The sequence below is a fragment of the Rhipicephalus sanguineus genome, chromosome 10 (assembly GCF_013339695.2).
Source record: "Rhipicephalus sanguineus isolate Rsan-2018 chromosome 10, BIME_Rsan_1.4, whole genome shotgun sequence".
Classification (NCBI taxonomy): domain Eukaryota; kingdom Metazoa; phylum Arthropoda; class Arachnida; order Ixodida; family Ixodidae; genus Rhipicephalus; species Rhipicephalus sanguineus.
The window spans coordinates 61,421,473-61,444,355 of record NC_051185.1 but is presented as its reverse complement, the minus strand read 5'-3'; the positions used below and the strand labels follow the sequence as shown (position 1 = coordinate 61,444,355).

Below are 22,883 nucleotides of genomic sequence, written 5' to 3'. Positions count from 1 at the left end.
CGTTCGCTTTTACGTAAATCTCTCAGGCATTTCCCTCTGTTTGCAGCCGTCGTGTTTAGGCTTTAGTTTGTTTGTTTGTCTCTCAATAAGCAGCATCAAGAAAAGCCCATTTGGCATGGTCTGACTGTGACAGTACATGGGATCTGGCGACGATCGCGTCATTCTGCGTCTTCAAACTTTTTTTTTCTGTATTTTGTTATTTATTTTTCAGGTTGTCACTGGCTCCCGTGATTGATTTTCTTTCTTTCAATCTCTATTTTTGGAGAAGTATCATGCTTCTAGCGAATCTTTTCTTTAGCCAGAGAAATGCAAAAAAAGTTGAACAAGAAGGCCAGCGGTCGTTCTTGAAACTGTCGGTGTTACGTCACGCCAGCGCGCCTGCCCGCGCTGTCTCCGGAGTGGGAGGTAGCCTGCGCTCTCCTAAAGTAACCGCTCGTAACTCGTGTCCGTGTCGCTTCACTTCGGAGAGTTCGATGAACTAGCCAGTCGCGCGCTTTTTTGGGTGCCCATATTTTGTCGTTTATGTGACACTGCCTTGAAGCCTCACCCCTCTTCTTATCGCTTTGATTTGAGCGATTTACGAAGCGTGCACTCAGTTAATATCAAGTAACAGTGTAGGACGGTGTACAGTGCCCGCGATGTAGCATTTGAACGTGAAAGTTCTTGATACTGGTATCCACCAAGAATTCATGTCATTTCCATGAAGGAATTGACGCCTTTACGGAAATGAAGAAATTGCGTCGTTTCCGTAACGGAAGTGACGTAGGTAAAAGAACGCGCTAGTTTTCTAGTATCCCCGCGAGATGTTAGTTCACGTCTGGATTCCACTACACTTGCCGTTAAAGCCTAGCTAAGGAACGCCACTTCGATGAGTTCGGCTAGAAATGCTCGCTGACTTTGTGGAAACCATAAGCCTTTATAGTAAGTGGGTTGACATGCGAAAAAGAAGGCTGGCAGACATGGTGGCACGGAATGTACTGGTGGCATCCACGAAAGACAGCCAGCAAAAGTGGGGTAGAGTGTGGTAGCCAGAGAAGTACTCACGCGTTTGTGAAAAACTCTTTCAGATCTTCATCTTGTCCTAAGGAAATCAGGTACTCCGGTGCCATGCTCGTAATGAATTCTACAGTTTTAGCTTGCGCATAGCTGTTTCCGGTGTAAATGCTTATGCTTCCGGAAGGGCACCGGCTTATGAGCTTGTTTATGCCATTCCACGGCCTAACCCGCAACGGAGGTGCATAACAGTTCGTGATGAATGGTCCAGAAGCTATCTGTGGATTGATACCTTGAGACAGGCCCGTAGCCAGGGGGTTGGCCCTAGCCCCCCCCCCCCCCTGAAATTTTGGTGAAGTAGGTGTTTTTACGAAAAATAAATAATAGAAATGGGTGTTTTTCTCAAAAAGCCAAGGCTTTCAGCAAATGCCCCCCCCCCCCTTCCCCCCGAAAGAATTCCTGGCTGCGAGCCTGCCTTGAGATACCGCGATCAGGGGGCTTATCACTGCGCTCGTCTCGTTCTCTGCGCGAGTTGCGATCGCGTGAGATTCTAACTGAGGGCGACGCCCGGTCTCTTTGTGCCAGGTAGCACACATTTACAAGGACCCCAGCATCGGAAACCTGCTCAACATCGCCGTCGTCAAGCTGCTTATCATGGAGGAGGACGAGGTGAGTGGCCATGGGGCTCTTGAAATTTTTATAGCTTAGTTCTATGGCCTCCGAGATCAACTGTGCTTGCGGTGTGCCCTCAATCTCGCAGGTCATTGTTCACCGATACGCATACACTATGCGGCTGACTCGATAAACGTTTCACCGCATTCATCTTCCAAAAAGTGGTAACGAAAGAAAAAGTCACAGGTCCCGCACACAGACACACGAACACGAACACGTCGCTGTGCATGGTATAATCTTTCATGCAGACAAACTCGTAAACCAGGAAATTTACGCACTACTTGTCTGCTTTGGACGCCGCATCCAGGCACATCTCATGCAGCCAGCCGCATGGCCGACGTGTTTCCGACAGCCATTGCTGCAAGGCATATTACTGTGTTGTAGCATCTTCGTTAGGCGGAGAACTGAGGAGAATTCGATAGCCGGTATGTTCTTATTTATTTATTTAAATACTCTCAATATCATTACGACGTCACAAAGAGGAACGCGATTACAAGTTCGACGTGGCAGTCTTGAATGATCCGGGATGCGATCTTCTGCCGATGGAGGCGGGGAGTTGATTCTATTAGGGTGATGCCTTCGGCACATACAGAAGCTGAAACGTAAGTTATGCTGGCAGAACGGCAGTTAAACTGTGAGGCTATGGTTGACGCTGGATGAAAGGTAACAAGGCGGCAAGGTGCGTTTCAGCTAAATAAGATTTCATGAACAAGAGACGTAAGCGGGCCTGCTTCCGGTGGTTAGAAGCGTGAGGGAGGTCAAATTGCAAGGTCGTAGTCGCGCATTCCGAAGTCGGTGTTTCCCATTCTTCTTCTTACACTCGGTATACTAGTCCGGCTGTACAATGATAGTTCGGTGGGAGCACAGGAAGGCGCGGCGGGTAGGTACTGTGCGCGCCGCCAACCGATACATTTCGGTGCATCGATCACTTCCCTGTCTTCCGGGCTGGCGCCGGCGCGCGTGCTCACTGAGGCGAGCCGTTTCTTGCCTCACTTCTCGTCTTCCGAGACACCCGCGTTCCCCTAGGACTAAGCGGCACCACTCCGTCTTCCGGCTCGTCTCCGTGTAGTTCCGTCCCTGTACGAGCGAGTGAGCACAACAATGTAATACCGCGCATTAGTTGACGTGCCTGTCAATTCGATGGACCCGCCGTGTCCGTTGCGAAGCGGCGTGGTGAAAAGGAAGACCGGAAGGCTAGGGCAGTGATTTATTATTGAAAATGATAGCCGCCGTTGGCATCCCCATTGTAGACGAAGGTGTTAGATGATGGAGTTCCGATGGAGGCGCCCATTGCAAGCCGAGATCGTATCGCCTATAAATTTATCGTTCCAAGTTCTTCTAGCAGTCGTTCAGCTGGCGATTTACGGCAGTTATATGATTCCTAATATGTCTAAATCCATGATCACAAGTACGCCGACCAAAGATTCAACAACAACAACAAAAAATTCTTTGATGCCACGACGTGTAACCTCCAACTGCCTGCGAGCGGAACTTTAGCCTTTCAAACATTACATGTGGGTTGGACAGCTTTAAAATGTCAGTCGCAGTTGTTCAGAAGCTTGTATTTTTATTGGAAGATGCCTGTTTTGCATATCTTTGTATATGAGTGTACAGTTAGCGTCGAAAGTTTAGAGACCATGAGACACGAGGAAAAGCTGAAGATTTTCGCTGGTCCGGCAGGCAGCGTTGAAGTTAGATTTCCGGCCTGTTCTCAAACGCGCCAGCAACACGTACTGTGCAGTCCAAGAGAATAAAGCCACCGACTACTGGGAAACTGAAACTTTTCTCAGGCCTACTAGTCTCTAAACTTTAGAACCCGACTGTACATGAAGTCCCCAAAAGTTACTAACATTGAGGCTGTCTTTAGACCTAATGAACAGATATCCTATACATCCAAGCATGCGCGATACTTCCTTCTTTTATGCCAAAGATCTAAGCTTGCTTCCTGACAAATACGTGAACCGTTATGTAGGTTATCATGTTCAAGTAGTAGGTGACTCGCCTAAATATGCAGACTGAAAACGCGCATGCGCATTCGCTGTATCTCGTTTCACCGTGACGCAGGACAACGACATCATCTCGCCGAGCGCGTCCAACACGCTGAAGAACTTCTGCCGCTGGCAGCAACAGCACAACCACCCGGAGGACAGCCACCCCTACCACCACGACACGGCCATACTGCTCACCAGGTAATTCCCACGCTGCCCTCCATCTCTCTATCTGTTCCTTTCTTATCTCGCTATTGCCCTTACCCTCAATGTAGGGGGTAGCAAACCGGATGGTTGAGTTTGTTTAGCACATACACGCAGTTTCACAATGAACGGTGGGAGAAAAGCAGCGCAAGGAACAGCTTCACTAGCCCCGAATCCCGGGGTTGACTATGACAGCTATAAAGAAATAGGAAAAATACATTTCAACGGCAATGTCCGTGAACAATACATGTGCTTTGCATTCAAAAACTATTTTACAATAACTGAACTATTACTAGAAACTGATCACTAAGAACATATATTTTGTTACTAAGAACACCAGAACTTAGCACATGTAACTAAGAACATAAGTTTTGTTCTGGTGAACCTCCCTACCTTTTTATTTCATCTGTCTTTCTCTCTCTCTCTCTCTCCATCGCTTTGCTCCTAAACCGCCTACCTGACGCGGCACGCTGCCAAAAGGTAGAGCGTTCGCACAATGCCGGCGTTTCATTCATGGCCTCCGAAATCTACAGCTCGCGGCCACCTCCACCAATGCTACTAATCTAGGAGTCCGTGGTTTCTGGAAGAGTTGTGGGCACTGTTCAGAAAGCGTTCCCACGCATATCGCTAAAGGATTTTTTTAAAATGCCGGACGCATTGCCGTGTACTTTATCCGGACAGAAAATTATGTATGACTGTGTCCAGTTCAATTTAATTCTTGAAGATGATGACATATTTTTATGGCGCAATGGCAACTCTGGCCCGAGAGCGCCAAACACAATTTAGTTCTCATCGGCAGCTATATTAAATAGAATATAGTGGCAGGTATAGGGGAAATGAGTTATAGTTATAGCGTTATTGATAGACGCAAGACGCGGGAGTCTCATGTCGTGTACCCATTATGTAGACGTCTTTTTAAAGATGATAGTCTTTTTTGGAGAACTTAAACGCAGAAATTTTGGTCTCTCGGTCTTTCTGTCTGTCTGTCACAATATTCAGCCACCCGGCCGAAGTTTAAGCACTTGCTGAACGCCCAGCCATCTTGAACTGGTAGCGGCGTTCATACTTTTGAACATTGTCGATCAAAAAGCAAATGTTACGCATGTCTGAGGCGCAACATCAATACGTAAGTATTAGGTGGTGTGTTTCTTTACTAGAAACTACATAGATACGTAATTCTAAATACCCTAGTGTTTCTTAGAGTGCGCTGAAAATGCTAGTGTTCTTGGGCTGCGCTGCAAAGGCGACGCTATGAGCCAGATGCGGCGATTCAACATAGAGGTGGAGGACTCATGTAGTACGGCTGGCAGAAGACTATCGTCTTTCGACGATATTTGCAGCGAAGCACGCAAATACGCGGCCAGTTTTTTTATGTGAACAGTGCACTTGCGCCTACAGTACGAACCATGCATGAGTTTCTGTACTTAGCTATATCACTTACATACGCGTTCAGTAAAAGTCACATATCTTCTTTTTAAAATTGGTTTCATGTTTCTTGTTCTTTTTCTCGCCAGTTACATTCTGTAATGCGAGTTTTTGTTGCCATCTAAATACCACCGCTCGCAACGAATTTCAAGTGAAACACTAGTGCTTCAAGCATTCCCCTCGCGAGCCAAGGTCTAAAGGAGCGACAGTGTTTCATTATTATATAGTAATCCTGTTTATGATTAGCGCAGTGTGGCCTGCAGTACGCGTGTGTTTTTTCCCGAGTGTCGTTGTTTTGTAACACTTTCTGCCTTTCCTTTTCTTGAAGAGAAGACTTATGCAGACTGCCCAAGACATGCGACACGCTTGGTAAGTTGACACTCTCGCACGACTCCTACGCGCAATTTGACACCGTCGCGTTATTTCACTCGTCAAACAGCCATGTCCGTTGTGTAAAGCGCCAGCGAGGCAAAAGCTGGTTCTTCGTGTATCTTGTACGAGGCGCGAACTAGCGGACAGGCGAGGACGACCACCGACAACAAGAAACCCATTGTTTTAGCGTTGTTTGTTGTCGACCTCTTTTTCGCACGTGAGAGTCGTTCCAGTGGTTCAGCTCGTTTCTCTCGGCTGACGAAACACACACGCGCCGAAATTAAACGCGCCAACATTTGTATCCATTTTTTTGTTGTTTTGTAGCTTCGTCGTAGCTTTTTGTTTTTGCTCGCCACACATAAATTTAGGGTGAATACTTGCGTCAGTGTTACTTGCTCCTCGCGCCTTATTGTGATTTTAGTCGTTAAAAAAGTCAATAGTTAAAAATAAATAAAACAAACTACGGGAAATTTCTCAACTTACCTTTCTCCTAGATGTAATATTTTGTATACTATAAGCGGTCATTTTATAAATACCCCCTGAAATGCTAGCTGAGCATTAATCGACTCAAAAAGTGCTTGCTCTATGCTCGGTGCGATCACAACAGACGCTGTCTCTCGCATATAACGTGCGTCACGAAAGGAGCAGTGTCCAATATGCGTGAATCTTCAGGCTTATATCTGGGCCGTCCGCGTTCAACTTTCGCACACAAGTAGCGTTTAGCAGTTCGAATTTAGCAGTTTGTTTAATAACACGTTGTCGAATGTTGCTCAAATGCATCGTCTACAGCAAGTCCGCACGGTTTTGTCTGCGGTGACGTAAGTCGAATACGCGTCTCCCTAGGCCGCTTCCTCCCATACTCTGTAACGGTGTACGGTGTGCAATGTCCGGTGGCGTTAATTTCCTGCCGAAATAAATAGCTAGAAGTAATAAACAAAAGATAAGATAATAAAAAATTAGATGAAATCGAAAAAAAAGTAAGGGATATCAATTAGGAACGAAGATCATGATATTCAGTCTCAATCGGATAATTTTTTTTTCTGAAACATACAACGCTCGATTAGGGCTCGTTCACACCTGCGACTAGCACCGATCGGGCGACCAAGTCGCGCTTTCAGTCGCGCATTCAGTCGCGCTTTCAGTCACGCTTTCAGTCGCGCGACCGCAGTCGCGAACCTCTGAACTAATCACATGCGCAGGAACATGACCTCAGCTTATTTTACGGGGCAATGACAGTGCGAGCAGACGTGAAATCTGTGTCGCGAAGGGTGCAAGTCACAGTTTAGGCGTGAACATCGGTCCTCTTGAGTCGCTGTTCGGTCGCCAGTCGCATATATATGGTCGCGCGACCGATGCTATAGTCGCAGGTGTGAATGAGCCTTTTCAGTTTTTTGTTTTGTGTTCTTGTTTGTCTTCATTGTTCTCTTATTTCCCGGCCAGGGCTGGCTCAGTCTGGCATGATCTGCGACCCGCATGGGAGCTGCGCCGTTGTCGAGGACAACGGTCTCAGCGCAGCCTTCACCATCGCCCACGAACTGGGACACGTGTGAGTGCCTCTCTCCTCATCGCTCATAGTCGTCACATACAAAAAGCTGCTTCAAGAAACTCACGGGGTCCCTTATGCATTCGCCTAAGACGACTCGAAGGCGAAAGCCATCTTTTTCTTCTCAGTCGTTGTATTCATCCTCCCCCGTGCCCCTCCGAAAGCTTTCTGCACCTAACGTGGTTGTGTACAGCCTCCGGGATCGGAGGCATTGCAAGCTTTCTGTACCTCACCTGGTTTTGCACTGCCTCCGTGATCGGCCCACCTTTGACCAAGCGACGATGTCGTGTGATGACGTCATCACGTGACGTCACGTTGTGTGACTTCATCACGGGATGATTATTTTTCGCGTCACTTGTGTTTTCGCTGACGGTCATTTCGCGTTTGATGAGGCATCTAAGGATTTAGCCTTTATAAAAAAATCTGAATGGGGGCTTCAATGCCATCAATTAACCCACGCACCATTTAATAGGCGATTCTGCTCGTGCTCGTGTCGGTACGGCTCCGCACAAACCTGCGCGCACGTAACGTGCCTTGAGAGCTGGCTTCCCCACATTTTGAGGATGATCGTGGTGAAGCACGCTTTCGGGATTCCTTCTACAACAGTTGCATTCCGCGGCTGCCGGCAGACTACGACACGCGTGTACGCTTACGGCGTCTTGGCGGCAGCTAGCTTCATTATAAACGCAACCCTCTTTTAATATGATTTAATATTTTTTCTATGTACTTGGCAAGTAGTAGAGTCATGTGCTGTATGTAATGATGAGCACAATAGGATGCTATTATTCGATATTTAAGCAGTGGCGGTCTGCGCAACACCTTTAGTGCGAAGCATTCTTGGGCCACTCCCCCAGCCAATCCGTTTGTCTGTAACGTTACAAAGCGCCATTCTGATAAGGGTACGAAGGGTTCCATAAGGAATACGTGGGGAGCATATAGTGAATAACGACTGGAACCCACGATTTAACAAGCCTGTCGTAGCTCAATCCTATCGACCATCGAAACATGTAAGTTATCGAAACCTCGACTTCTGATCTGTATAGGGATTCGCGCCCGCTAAACTTCTAAGTACGTGGGGTATCGATTCTTCAACCTCCGTGGTATGTAAGTACTCAAACTCCCGAACCTTCCGAGCATATATACAGTCTCTGCATGCTTCGCATATATTTGAGACTCCTAAATAGTCTGTGTAATTTTCTTCTAAAGTGTTAAGCTAAGTAGACTATATGGTTTTAAGGTTTAAGGTTACAAGGCTATGAGGTTTGATGTCTATAAGGTTAAGGTTATAAGGTTTTTAAAGTTCATACGGTTTTAAACTGGGTTCCTGTTATGTAGCGTAGTTGGAGATTTACGGTTATCGGATAATATATGAAGCACTTGTGAAAGTTTTTCGCTTCCCGTACGTGTTGTTTCAGCCTGAACATTCCTCACGACGACGACCAGAAGTGTGCCAAGTACCGGCTGGCCAGTCAGCCGCTGCACGTCATGGCCCGCATGCTGGACTACAACAGCCACCCGTGGTCCTGGTCAGCCTGTAGTAGGCACTACGTCACCAATTTCCTCGAGTGAGTACTCGGCTACACCACCAATCACATACCCTTACATGCGGCTACTTGTAGCGCACCGCCTTAAAAATTGAAAGTAAGAAAAAATATTCCTTTCAATGAGAAAAAAAAATCATGAACGTAACAGTTTATAATCCTGGACAAAACGTTAACTAGTCCTTATTTACCTTTATTGCTATTTTTATTCCAAGTCTTCTTGTGGCCTGAACAGCTGCATCAAGGATATCGTCCTATTAAATAATTTTTTTATGAATTTTAGTTATCTACATCTCTTCTGGGTATTCTATAGCATGTTATTCGTTATTTTGCTCGTGGTTCCTCCTTTCGCTTTTTTTTGTCTCGCTTTTATGTCTTCTGCTCTTTGTGTCACATATTCTTATCGTATTTCTTTTCAGTTACCCATATCTTGGCGCATCTTCCACCTCAGCAAATGCCATGCTTAAGAGTAATCACGATTGTCAACTATCGCACCAATGTTGCCTTAACTTACGCCGTCCAGCTTCTGGTCGATTCACATTCGAGTGATCGATTTACTGATTATACGATTTATTGATTTGTCTCGACACGGTGTAATCCGCTAGAGGGTACAGCCCGTAAAAGCGGTGGTTCAGTACATCTCCGACGCGAGGGTTGGCGGAATCGCAACGGAGGTGACCACTGTACTCAGTACCGTGTCCGGGGTTTCAATTCGTAATCTTCATAATCTATATCTTGTGAGTCGTGTCTGCCGATACTTCCTTGTCCTTTAGTGACGCCAGCCGCGTCCTCAAAGTTCAAAATTCTGAAACCCATCAAACGCAAGCATGTCTAAACAAACCTAAAAGAAGGGCGCGCATTTCAGGCCGTTCTTATTTTCTTTCTTTTTCGCCGTTTTGATTCGTTCTCGCGCTGAAGCGAGTCGGGGTGGGAGGGCAGACAGACGCGAATATTCGGGTCAGCTTATGTTTAGCCCGAAACGCGGAAGTGAGGCTAGCTAAACGAGGTGCGGTTAAGCTAGTTTGTGATTGGTTACACAAACAGCTCGCTTAAAAACCAGACGCAGGAACGCCAGAGAAGGCTGGGGCAACCCGGCGCCGTGGTTCCGGAGCACCGACCGTGCTCCATGGCTGTCTCACTTAACCGTCTTTATTTTTCTTCTCCTGGCCATACATGTAAACATGCTCGAGAGACTCAACAGATTCGCACTTTTCATAGCACGACCTTGCGAGATATTGGAAGCTCTTCAATTTTTACGCAACGGTCGGCTCAATGCGGGCAGTATGTTCACGAAGTTGAGCGGTAGCTACCGGTGGCCACCAGATACACTGGATTCAGGTATACAAAAACTCCGCGAAACTGCGCACTAACCATGTGGCTGAAACTGCTTCTGCAAATCTCGAAAATTAGGTTCAAGTCGCGTGCGTTAGGATAGGTTCAGATAGTACTACGATGTTCTCGTGTTAAGCTGTGCTTGGATGACAGCACTTAACTTCCGCAAAGATCTTCAAATATCAAGTTGAACGTTCGCTCGCACCCGACTATTTACGTTATTTCATATGTGAAAAAGGTTCAGCTCAAAACGTACACAGTAGAAAAAGAAGCGAAAAGGCCGAGCACCCTATTGTCGCTTCTTTTTCTACTGTGTACGTTTTGAGCAGAACCTTTTTAAATATGAAATGCCGACTAGCCCGGTCCCACACATCAGGTTATTCCACTTGTCGCTGCAGCTTCGAAATGTGGCTAGGTTTGAACGACTATTTCATAGCAGACACAGGTAACTCCCGTTTGCGGATACTTGGAAAGCGTCGGACGCACTGCGCTGGAAAGGTTGTGGCTGTTACATCAATTAATAGTTCTTTTTCGTCTTTAAGCTGCGCTTTATACCTCGTACAGCGGATGCCACCTATACGAAGTGTTGGTGAAGAGAAAGCTGCGAAGCATTCTTTGTTGCGTTACATTCACGTAGTGCGTTTTAATCACTGAGTCATTTTATAAAAAATAAACTCGTTGTAACGATGCGTTCTTTTACTTTAGTATGTTGAAAAAGAAGGGCAAGAAACATTTTAAGGAGTTAAAGACTAAGCGACGCATTAACATAGGTTAAGGAAGCATTAATGCGAACAGCTCACGAATCGTAAAGCTGCTACCGCTCCGGAACGTCTGTTTTTTCTTTCCGAGATTGGTGGAGCGAAGGTGACGGTCTGTTATGAAGAGGGCGCTCATAGCATTCGTCCATCCAAGACAAGCTTTTTTCTTACCTCTCTGTCATGGGATTATTGTGGTAACGTCATAACTTTGAAAGGCTGGGCTTGAAAGGCTGCGGTAGAAAGCGGCAAAATTCCTGGTCGTACAACCCCTTAAAGATTATCATTTTTTAGCCGGCTACAACGTACAAATCGACGATCATTGTAAGCTCACTATAGAGTGATTGTCACGATCGCGTTCTGAGCGCAATTCTAATTTTCATGGTGTAAAATAGTCAATCTCTTGTTACGACAAAAAGAAAAACTGTTTGTAAATGCGTGACATGCCCTCGGACTTCGCGGCTATTTAACTCAGAGAGCATAGATTGACACCGCGCCTGTGTCTTGGTACTGCAGTGCAGGCTACGGTCTCTGCCTTCGCGACTCTCCCGGCGAGAACCTGCTGGTGGCGCCCCCCTCCGCGAGCAGCCGTTCCTCACCGAGCAGCAAGCAGGCCGGCGAGCTGTTCAACATGGACGAGCAGTGCGAGCTAGTGTTCGGCCGGGGCGCCAAGGTGTGCCCGTACATGCCCGTCTGCAAGCGACTCTGGTGCACCGTGCACGGACACCCGCACGGAGGGTGTCGCACCCAGCACATGCCGTGGGCCGACGGTACCTCCTGCGGCAAGAACCACGTGAGCATCCGGTTTAACCTATGCCTATAGACCATAGACGGGGCTCAACCCTCTGTCCCCTCGCTTCGTCCTTCGTTTATTTTTCGAGCTGTCAATATACCCTGCAGTGGAGCACCAGAGAGACCAAACCTTCACGCTTACAGGCTATGGACTATTTTACGAATGAGTTTCCGTGCTGCCATATTGGGGCTGTTAAGTTTGCCGTTTTTGTATGTTTAACGACTGATCGAACCACACGTACGGACTGTCTGTGGTGTCGCAGTGGTGTCAGCAGGGTCAGTGCGTGGCCCGTCCTGCGGACGCCGAGCGTCGCAAGAAGGTCGACGGCGAGTGGGGTCCCTGGCAGGAGTACGAGCGCTGCTCCAGGACCTGCGGAGGAGGTATCCAGAGCACGCGGCGAGAGTGCAACAGCCCGAGGTAGGAACGACACTACACTCGCTACGTCTGCAGTATACATAAGGTGCCGGTACTGTGCCGGGAGCTTTCAAGAAGCGAAAGTGGAGCCATATTTTCCTTACTCTTTGTGCATAAGGAATGCGTGCTATAGAGAAATGCAGGACAGCTTGGGCGAGAGCGTTCGCATTGTTCTTCATTTCAGCCCTGCATTTGGAGGTCGCTACTGTACCGGCGAAAGAGTCAAGTACCGCTCGTGCAACACACAGGTACGCTAACATCACCCCCCCCCCCCCGCCCTCTTCTTTAAAACTTTGTTTTGTGTTTTTGGATAAACGTTGAGTCACACCTTGCTGTAGTTAGCAAATACTGACGAGAGAGTGAGACAGGAAGACTTCATAATCTTGAGTTTGGGTTGAGGTTGGGGCATGATAGTTAGTGGACGACGACTTGGTCTTTTTTGTCTTCTGTGTCTACTCCAGTTTCTCGTAAGCCTTTCCCTGTGGCCTCAGAGTACATCCGCGACCTCTTGGGCCTCGGATGCTCTTTCGGCTAGTCGGATAACTTACTCACGAGAAAACATTGGTGTACCAAAATGCATTTTGTATATGTAACACGCGTCAGAGCTCGCTACGTATCGGTTGGAGTGCGTTTAATCTAACGATTTTCTTGTATACCGTGTATTTAGTGCAACTGATAAAAAGCGAACGCTTTACACAGTGGCAGCTGCGGTTTGACTCTTGATATTCAGTTCTTTTTTTTTCTTTTTCTTCGTGTTTATTCTTACGGTGTTCCACATCAGCCCTGCCCCCTCGGTTCCATGGACTTCCGCGAGCAGCAGTGTTCGGCGTTCAACGGCAAGACGTTCAACTTTCCCGACGTCCCCTACAACCCCAAGTGGACGGCACATCATTCCGGAAGTGAGCAGTAGTAGCTAGTACTGTTACTAGTAGCATTATTAGTAATGGTAGTTGTGGTAGTTGTAATCAAAACCTTCGATAAACAAGAAACTGAAAATTTAACGCGTATTTTTCTCTCGGGCGTTCTTAACGACAGAATCTCAAGTAATGTTCTACTTTCTGGTCTTCAGGGACGTTGTTTTCGCGGAGTAGTGCTAGTTGTTAGAGCATCTTTCTTGTCATGATTTGATGTTAATTTGAAGCGCACCGGATACGGGAACAATGTAAGTGTACAGGGCAGGATAGCGCTGTCCAGTCCACCTTCATTGTCCGTGTCTTAGCTACGCTTCAAGGTAATATTTAATTGCGAACGTCTACCAACTAGCCTAACGCGCCATCTTTCTTGTCACTTTGTACCTTTCTTACTCGCTGTTTCTTTCTTTCTTTTATTTTCGAATTGCTGGCGCTCTACCACGCAATGATCTACCAATCCGGCCATCAAGATGTCCTCACGATTTCGTTTGTACTCGCGTCGATATTTGCGTGCCCGCGTTTCAGTGCCACGAATCTCTGCAAACTTGCTTAAGTTTTGATCATTGCGAGGTAAGTTCTACACTGCCCGGGTAACTTCAATAAGCGCGCTTTCCGATTAAATGTTGTCTCGTTTCCTTTCTTCCTTCGAGTTGCAATTTCGACAACTGAAATCCCAGTGGTAATGCCAGCGTGTTCACGCGTGCAAGACGGCGTATCTGGTTCTGTAATGTACGATCCGTACGCGGCGATCACGCTTAACAGTGGTGCATGCTATGTTTCTAAGTACACTTCATAAGTTAAACTTCATTTCGTTCGAAGTGCATTGACGCATTCGTTAAACACTTATTTTTTATTTTGTAGTTCGGACTACAGCACGTGCGGCAGTAATAAGTTAGAACGAGCCTTGTTTCTCGCTTATCTACCGTTGTTTGAATAAACGACTTGAATAACAGTGTAGGAAAGAAGTGGAAATTTTGAGGGCTCGTTTTTCTTTGTTATACAGAATATTAATGAGAACTAACAGACAATAATGCCAAGGAAAGTATAGGGGACGTTATTAGTAGTAAATGTAATGTAAATGTGAAGAAAGAAAAGTGGACGAAACGATAGCTTGCCGCGGGCAGGGACCGAACCTGCGACCTTAGAATAACGCGTCCGATGCTCTACCAACTGAGCTACCGCGGCGGCCATCCCCCCGTCCACTTTATGGAGTATATATGTGTATTTAAACGTGGGAGCGTCAGTCAGCGCCGCCAGGATACCATGACGGCGAGTGTGGAACACTCTTTTTCTGCCTGTTGGCGTCACGTAGCACGTGAGCTTATTACGAGCTGGCAGCTGACCAATAATCCCTACAGTCTGTGCGATATAATTGATTACAAGCCTCACTTCATTCTTCAGTCTCGCACGTGGACTCGTGCAAGCTGTACTGCCGGGTGGTGGGCCAGTCCGCCTACTATTTGCTCAAGGAGAAGGTAATAGACGGCACCGCTTGCAACCCGGAGTCCTTCGACGTATGCATCAATGGAGTCTGCAAGGTGCGTTAATTGTGGCTATTTCCTACACGCTCTAGTTCTCATTTCGATGCCTTTTTTAAGTAAAAGGTTATTTAGTGTAAGCGACGCGTCTTATAATGTTGAGAGAGCGACCTTTGCAGACTTTACTTCTTGCTGAACTTACGCGGTACGACGAACGTGCTCTGATAAAACATAGAATGATTAATAGACTAGAAATTGTAGACATTCTAGCTGATAACATCAGAGACCACGGTTCCAGCGTCTTGCGGTCTGTTGGAGCTAGGAGGACACATTTTCTACCTGCACGAACTATGTGATCCGGACCCGAGACTTCGTAGATTTGCGGCTATGCGTTAATGGGTGTCCGTGCCCCCTGCTACACGTTGTGAAGACACATTGTGAACGTTTTTTGTACGCCTCTAGTCAGCCATTATTCATCGTCTAGGCATTAGAGTTTCGTTCTCAAACAGGTCTAACCTGCTGTGCATGTTACTTCGGTTATACACCAACTTGGTTCAAGTGCAACTTTGTTCAAAATAGTTATCGTAGGCCAGTTTAATTCAATTAACTGAGCAACAAGTTCTCTTGTACTCAAACCGTTTTTTTTTTAAATTTTTTTTTCTCGAGCAGCCTGCCGGTTGTGACCACCAGCTGAACTCGACGGCGACGACCGACATGTGCGGCGTGTGCGGTGGTGACAACGCCACCTGCCGGACCATCAAGGGACACTTCAACCTCGCAAAGTTCGGTGAGCAGCTACGGCCGCCATCGCCTGACTCACACTTTACATTCCAAATATATAAACACGAGGTTTTCTGTCAGTTACATTAAGCAAAACAACGCAAGCGTGAGACGATAATCGGTAAGAGATTAAGGTGGCTTACTCGGTTACCGGATTTATGGAACATGGCATTTTTCGGCGCGTATTACGAGTAGGCGTATTTATTTATCCTAAAGAGTGATGTAGCGGAACTTTCGGTCTCCGTCACACGCGGGGAAGTCACGTGACTTGAGCAGGAACGTCACGCGTGACGTCATTCCACCACCGTGAAATTTGACTAAAAGTTAATAACGTGGCTGACTGGGCTAGTTAACCTGTTAACTTAAGCTGTTAACCGCTGTTAACCTTAAGTTGACTGAAAGCGAAAGGTTCTGCCTGGCGTTGCATATATAAGTATCGTAGTTTTACCAGTGTTGGTGGTTAGGTCCTCCGTGTCTCTGAAAGGAGGCCAATAACCTAACGCCGTGCCGCTTCGCTATTGTCACTGTTTTGCCGGTATCGCTATAGGCTACTGCCAGAACCAGAATCGAAAGCGACGTGCCACTCTACCGGTGACGTCATACGAGGTGTTTAAGCTCAGGTGACTCACGTCACTCTCCCGCTTGAGACGGCGACCGTAAGTTCCGCTACTGCGCTCCTTAGGGTAAGGAAACGCGATAAGACGGGAAACATCGGTGTTCGTTCGCTCTGTGGCAATTTGGACATGTTGGTAACCGATTTTTATGAAAGGTGCACGTAAAACGCGGGAGAAAACAGGCAGGAGACGAAACAAAAAAAGTGTGCGTGTTTATACGTGCGCCGTTCCGTGTTTTGCGTGCGCTTTTACCAAATTTTTTTGTCCACCGTTATTCTCGCTAAGTCACGTAGTGATGCGCGTCGAAAATAGAACCGCGTCTACAACAATGATTTTGAGGTCACGGTAAACTCCCTCTGATAATGGGCGATTCTTTGTATTCCGCATTACGCTATGGTAGGCAGCAATGCTGCGTTACTCCCTTACTGACGCGGTAGTTGGACGGGCGGTAATTGAATTATATTGTAAGGCGAAAGCCTTAGATGCCTCATCAAAGGCGATTTTTGACCGTCCGCCTCCCGCGTCGGCGGCGTCTCGCGTCCTGCGGCGTCGGGGACGAGTGATGCAAAAAAAAAAATATCATGACATGACGTCGCCATGTGACGTCATCACATGGCACCTTAGCTTGGTCAAAGGTGGTTCGATCACGGATGCAATGCGCAAAACCAGGTGAGGTGCCTCCGCTCTTGGAGGCAGTGTAAAACCACGTTAAGTGCAGAAAGCTTCAGAAGGGTGGCGGGGCACGATAAATACATCGACTGATTTCAATGGAGTCGAAATGCTAGAGGCCCGTGTACTTAGATTTAGGTGCACGTTAAAAAACCCCAGGTGGTCGAAATTTCCGGAGCCCTGCACTGCGACGTCTCTCATAATCATATCGTGGTTTTGGGCCGTAAAACCCCCAACAATTATATTACGGGCTTTTTTTGCCATCGTTGCCTGGTATCGCACTTCAGACGTTTCGCCCTTGTGAAATCGACCAAAACTGACCTTGTATACGGTTTGACTGTAGGAGCATTCATATTTCTCGCGTGGGTGGGCGTGCGCCTGTCGCATACAAAAGCAGCCGCCCAAGGGCAGCCGTCGTTCTTTAAAGAACCGCTCGTCGATCAAAGCAAGGCCTCGGCTGGATCTTTATGCAGTTCTTAGTGTGCGGTGGCTCCATTCTTCGAGATGTGTCACGCCTCCGCGTTTGTTCTCTTTTGAATGCTTCGCACCCCAACTCGAATCGTTTTGATGGCGCACGAAAAAAAAAATCGCGGTTTTGTCGCAAGGGTGAAGCAATGGATGCGATAGCAATAAATTGTAATGTCATACGCACTTCTACCTAGGCAGGAGGCTCTACCCCCCTCCTCACAGAAAACTACACAGAGCCCAGGCCATGACGCTTAGACTCCTGCAGACTGATTCATATCCAAATCTGGCCTTATTTCACAAAATGTACCCAGATACTTACACTAGCAGCTCGTGTCCCCTTTGTGGGGAAATAGCTAACTTAGAGCATATGCTCTGGCGATGCCCCTCGTTACTGGGCAGTGAACAAGCCGACCCAGCCAGGTGGAGCTCCGCCATCAGAAGCCCCAACAAGGGGGATCAGCTTTGGGCCGTCCAGAGAGCCCACGATGCGGCGGTCAGGCTAAGCCTACCCGTCCCAACGTGGGAGAAGCCCACTGCGCGCTGGTCGCGTCTCTCAGGACTATATTTAATTAAGTTCCACCATCCATCCATACGAAGTAAGGCTAGAAGCTAATCCGTTTAGGATCAGATCTCGTGTAACACTACAGAACGCTGCCGTAAGGGAGTACTGCCGCTCCATGGAGCGAAGCGGTTTTCCTGCTGCCAGTCGTCTCAACGCGAAGTAAGCGGTCAGAGCACAACACGTACAGGGGTAGGAGTCGTCTACTGATCTCTGTCGAGATAGCGCACGCGCCTGCGTGCGTCCACGGCCTTTTGATCAAAGTTTGCAGTGCAGTGGCTATCCATGAATGGATTGATGGTGCTCTGTGTGTCCCCTTTATGACGGGGCGGTGACGTATGCGCCACCAAGCTCGACAAAAAGAGAAAAAGAAACAGCTTTTTAAAAAATGGAAATTGGCCTAATGATCGTCTGTTTCGATTAAATCGATCTTACAATTGAAAAAAAAAATCACAGCCTAGCTCTCTGTCCCTTACGGCAGAATTAACTCCCTCCCCCCCCCCCTATTTATTGAACAGCGGCACTGAACACACACGGAGAACACGCACGGACACACACAGAGCATAGGACATCGCTCTGTGTGTGTGTGTGTGTGTGTGTGTGTGTGTGTGTGTGTGTGTGTGTCTTAATGCGCTTCTCGAAGCGGACTTTGGCGATTACCCTTAGGTTCAAACATAGCGTGTACGCTGAAAAATGTGTGTTTTGTGTAAGTATGTCTGTAATCGGTATTTTAAGCATTAGACCTTTGTTTTCTTTATTTGCAGGCTACAACTTCGTGACAGTAATTCCTGCTGGGGCCAGCTACGTAGAGATTAACCAATTTGGATTCGAAAAGGACGACAACTACCTCGGTGAGTGCGAAAACACTAAATTTCCGGCGAGTGTCCTCTTGCATCGGTATCACACTGCGCACTGCGGATCGCGATGAAGCCCTATCGCGATCGAGTTTATCAACAGTGATTGCCTCCCTTCTGCAGGTTGCGTAGATGAGCCAGTAAGAAGAAATTCGATTCGGATCTGGCTCGATCACTATCAAAAGACTATGCGACAACGGTATTCCTGAAGTCTCCCCTGGTGAAGTCGATCGATGACCCGATTCTTCAGCTCCGCGACTCGAGTCTGGCAAAGCTACTGAACCAATCAGTGGCTGAGAAGCATGACGTCGAAATACCTGTGACAGTACGCTGAAGGTTATTTTACGTGGCCGTGGTTGTGCTAGCAACGAAACAGACATAAACAGAAGCAATCATGATTGTGACAAAGGGCGCGTCGCTTTCGCCGGTCTGAACATCTCTCGCCGTGAGTAGTTCTTCGGTCACCGGTCGCCGCTTTCTCTCAGCCGGTGGTGTGAATGCCGCCTCTGTGAGCTAACTTCAACTACCGTATTGATTGGCCCAATACCCGCATTCTTCAGTACGTGATAATGTTATCTAGCGTTGGCTGAAGACGACTAAATGATTGGTGTTGTGTAATATGCAGTGTTATCGCACCGGCATTGCCTTAATTCTGTTTTAGTCTAATTATTGAGATATCTACCTTTTTTGTACTCTTGCCGTTCTTCACACTTCTTTTCCATTCAAACGCCTTATATATAGTGACAAGGCCTGAAGATATCTGTGGTTATATCTTCTGTTCCTATTTAAATCTTTATCTTTCTCAATATCGCCACTTATCGCAGCGTTGAAGAGTGCCGAGGACGAATTCCTGCTGAACGGCAACTACACGGTGAGCATGTTCCGCAAGACGCTTCGCTACGGCGGCACTGTCATCGAGTACAGCGGTTCCAACGCCTCCGTCGAACGCATCAACGCCACCAAGCCGCTCGGCAAGGAACTGCACCTCATGGTACGCTCTACTATCTTGCCCACGTAGACTCTAGAGGAACTTACACTCCCTACGGGTGTTCCCTTATCGCCATAACACCCTAAAAGGAGTTTGACTCATTTGGGGCGTATCTCTATCGGGCAACAATAGTTGTCTATTTTGCGTGTTTCCTATATTAAAGTGACACTGAAGTTAAACTCTGAATCGGTTTATATTGATAAATTCCACTCTGAGAACTCTAATGACGTTAATTTCACCATCGTAGGCTTATAAATAGGGAAAGAAAAGAAATCAAGGTCAAAGCATCGTTTTTAAATTTCGCGCCGGAATCTCCGCATGTGACGTCACAGATTTCAAAGCGTACTTTTTCGTATTTTGGTGACATCGGCTCGACGAAATTTCCTGAAACTTGGTATGCTAAGTCTGTGGCACCCTCAGAGGGCAATGTACTTCGTTTTTACTGTTAAGGAGCTACGTAGGACCTCGTAAACGCCGTCAAAAACTATGACGTCACGACGATTGGCGCGGGAACTTCAAGGTGGCGTCGCCAGCCTCATTTTCTTCTTGTGCGTTTTCTCGCTTACCAAGCGTGTTCTCGCGGCAAGCGTGGTGACCTTGGAATTGTGAAAAGATAATTTAATAATACGGCAAAAATTGTTTTTCTCTTTACTGTACCTTTAAAGTGAGGGCTACTTTAACCCATATATGCCCAAAATCAGAAAAAATGACAAAACGAATATTTTTGTTTCACAAAAAGTGTACTTCTACCCTCAAAAGAAAGCACAAGTTCTTTATTTACTGCCAGGTAAACGCAACACTGTTTTTCAAGCCGTCCTATAAATATAGGACACTGGGCATTAGGGGTGCTATCTGCAGGTGTGGTAAGCCTTCAAACATTTCACGTGCACACCGACACTGCACTTCTTCGTCTCCATGGCGTCTTTCACGCAAAGCACGCGTTTGAACGGAAAAAGCGGTCGGCACGTGGCAGCATGAAAAGCAAGCGACGTCTAGGCTTGCACACATTGAGAATGAGGCCTGCTTGATGTGCTGTAGGTGGCGCTAGTCATCAGCTAAAGAAATAGCGATGTTAGAGTGCATCAAAGAAGCGTCCTGTATGTATGACACTGGGCATATATGGGTTAAAATGAGGCTGCGCTCGGAAAACCTGAAATATCGACGAAACGCCCTGAGCTGGGTTGTTATTCTGGACACTGTCAAATTCGGCCATCTAAAAAACGAAAATACAACGTGTCTTCATTCAATCGCAATCCGATTTTGGATTGTATTCTGTTATCACCACGTTTGAGCTTGTAGCTGAGCAATTAGCGTATGCACTTATTGCGAGCCGTCTTTTAATTCCTTCCTCTCAGGTTCTCACCGTCGGCAAAGTGGAGTCTCCTGACATCCGGTTCCAGTACACCATGTCGATTAGAGACGAACGCCGCTACTACTGGGAACTGAGCCCGCACTGGAGTGAGTGCAGCTCCCACTGCCAAGGTGCGATATCGGTGACCCTTTAAGAGAAAAAAAATATATTGGTGGCAAACTTCACTTGGGTGAAGTTCCGTACGCAATGGTCAGCACGAAATATTTGTTGCATTTTCAAGAGCGCTTAAACAACCAAAATGTCAATGCGGTGCAAGATCGTCTCTCCATTCACAAAACAATCATGTTAATTTTTGTGAGCCAGTTTCTCAGGGCGCTTTAAAGTTTTGCGGTGCGTTGTCGGGCCATTACCGAAAACGCAAGGCTGCAGCGGCCTGTGGTCGGGCACTGCTCGACAAGTTGTTTCGTGGTTAATTCACGTGCGCATTTTCTCACTGCATTATGCGTCATCTCTAAACGAGTAAGTTAACTTATGTTACTTCAGTTTTGTTCTCCTTAGCTTCACACAGGAAGGGACTGAAGGTGGGTAAAGGTTTCGGACAGCAAAGGGTTATATAAAGTTCTTTGTACCGTACCTTGATATCGGGAAAGTGGTGCTACGATTTCTGCAAAGCGGGAATCAACTCACTGCTCCTAGCCGGGCTGCAGCTTCTGATTCTAATGCGTGCCCTAAATTATCAATGAGAATTACCGGAACATTTTAATAGTTAATGATGTTATACTTAAATATTTTCTTGCTGCTAATGTGTACCTGGCCTCGCAGCCTATCAGCAAAAGCGGCGCCCTACCGACAAGATCCGTACACGCTCCAATATTTCGCACATTCTTTTTTTTTTTGCCTTACAGTCCTTAAAGGGCCTTTATGCTGATACGACTTCAAAGACGAGATAGTAGTTTCCTTCTCGCCCTCACTACATTCTTTATTGTGAGGTATGAAAAAAAAAAGAATAAAACCTCGGCCCGCACCATAATAATATAGCAGGCAATGCCAATGAGAAAAGAAAAATGAACAGGGCAGAGCCAAGTTAAATTTTGAAGGGGAAGGAGAACGGGACCCCAACCCAGAATAGCGGACAAAAAAACATGGATGATCCCTCCGTCGTAGGAATCGGTATAACACGAAAGTGAAACGTGTCTTCACAGAAGTAGTGCTTATTGTGTAGTGATATATGAGAGCTTGTACAATGTTTATTCGTGTTTGGCAGCTCTAGCACCGTTTGACGTGGATGCACCCATGTTGACAGCATGTCTCTATCGCGACGACTAACGCCCATGATCATTATTAAACCGTTATGGTAGCTGACGGTGTGAACATATATTTGGACACAGCGAATCGTGAATCCCGCGTAAGGATGATATCAGCAAGCTCATAATCAACACTGGTACCCGGTATGCGCTTCTTCAAAGCGTATTCAATTAAGGAGAGAAACGGCACGGTGTGCGCTTTCTAGCAATGGGTAGCCGACGCTTGTGCTCATGCATACATAACACACACTGCGCTTCAGCAACACGGCCGGGAGGTAGAGGTTCGTAGCCTGAGCCGCAAACGCGTGCGTCCCGCTGGCCTCTGTCTCGCAGGCGCGGCACTCGCTCCACCAAGGCACGACATTCGCCCGTCGAAATCGCGTCCTTTCTGCAACGCATATTGCAGCAGTTTTGTTAGTCGGTGCTCTCGCAATTGAAGCAGTCGGCCGCGGAGAAATCCCGTTGGTGCACGTGGAAACTGCACTACTCCGATGAGCCGACGCACGCTAACACGAAGCCAAAGGCAAAGAACGTAACTGCGTCAAGGGCGCCTCGGCAACGCCAGCGCGGCCAGTCTACCCCTCTGGTATCGAGACGCTTTAACCATGACCTCCGATATCACGTGCAATCTCGGAGTAAGCGCTAGTAAGTGTCGATCTTCAAGCATTACTTCTGGTCACATCTCACAGACGGCAGCACCGCCCCGCTCCGCCCGCCGCGAAAGAGAGTGTGTGAAAGATATAAGGCGCGTTCGCGCCGTGTCTAGCATCTCCCGAGTTAGGTTACTCGGTAGGGTGTCGGGCGCTTGCCGTCGCGGCCGCAACGTCGTGGGTTCGATTCCCAGCGGGGTATCTTTTTCTTGGTTTTTTTCTTTCTCACCTGTTGGCGTCCATTTTATCAACGTCATATCCGTG

General features: G+C 47.2%; 1 protein-coding gene across 1 annotated transcript in view; it reads left to right on the top strand.

The window, feature by feature from the left end:
* The window catches only part of LOC119371961 (A disintegrin and metalloproteinase with thrombospondin motifs 9), a 367,660-nt gene that overhangs the window by 294,782 nt on the left and 49,995 nt on the right, over positions 1 to 22,883 (top strand). Inside the window, exons 5-18 of the mRNA XM_037642406.2 lie at positions 1,579 to 1,662; positions 3,730 to 3,854; positions 5,611 to 5,651; positions 7,095 to 7,200; positions 8,613 to 8,762; positions 11,342 to 11,618; positions 11,881 to 12,035; positions 12,217 to 12,280; positions 12,814 to 12,931; positions 14,345 to 14,481; positions 15,091 to 15,208; positions 18,276 to 18,362; positions 19,190 to 19,356; positions 20,709 to 20,835. Coding sequence (XP_037498334.1) covers positions 1,579 to 1,662; positions 3,730 to 3,854; positions 5,611 to 5,651; positions 7,095 to 7,200; positions 8,613 to 8,762; positions 11,342 to 11,618; positions 11,881 to 12,035; positions 12,217 to 12,280; positions 12,814 to 12,931; positions 14,345 to 14,481; positions 15,091 to 15,208; positions 18,276 to 18,362; positions 19,190 to 19,356; positions 20,709 to 20,835 — 1,756 coding nt within the window. The remainder of the gene's footprint in view (positions 1 to 1,578; positions 1,663 to 3,729; positions 3,855 to 5,610; positions 5,652 to 7,094; positions 7,201 to 8,612; positions 8,763 to 11,341; positions 11,619 to 11,880; positions 12,036 to 12,216; positions 12,281 to 12,813; positions 12,932 to 14,344; positions 14,482 to 15,090; positions 15,209 to 18,275; positions 18,363 to 19,189; positions 19,357 to 20,708; positions 20,836 to 22,883) is intronic.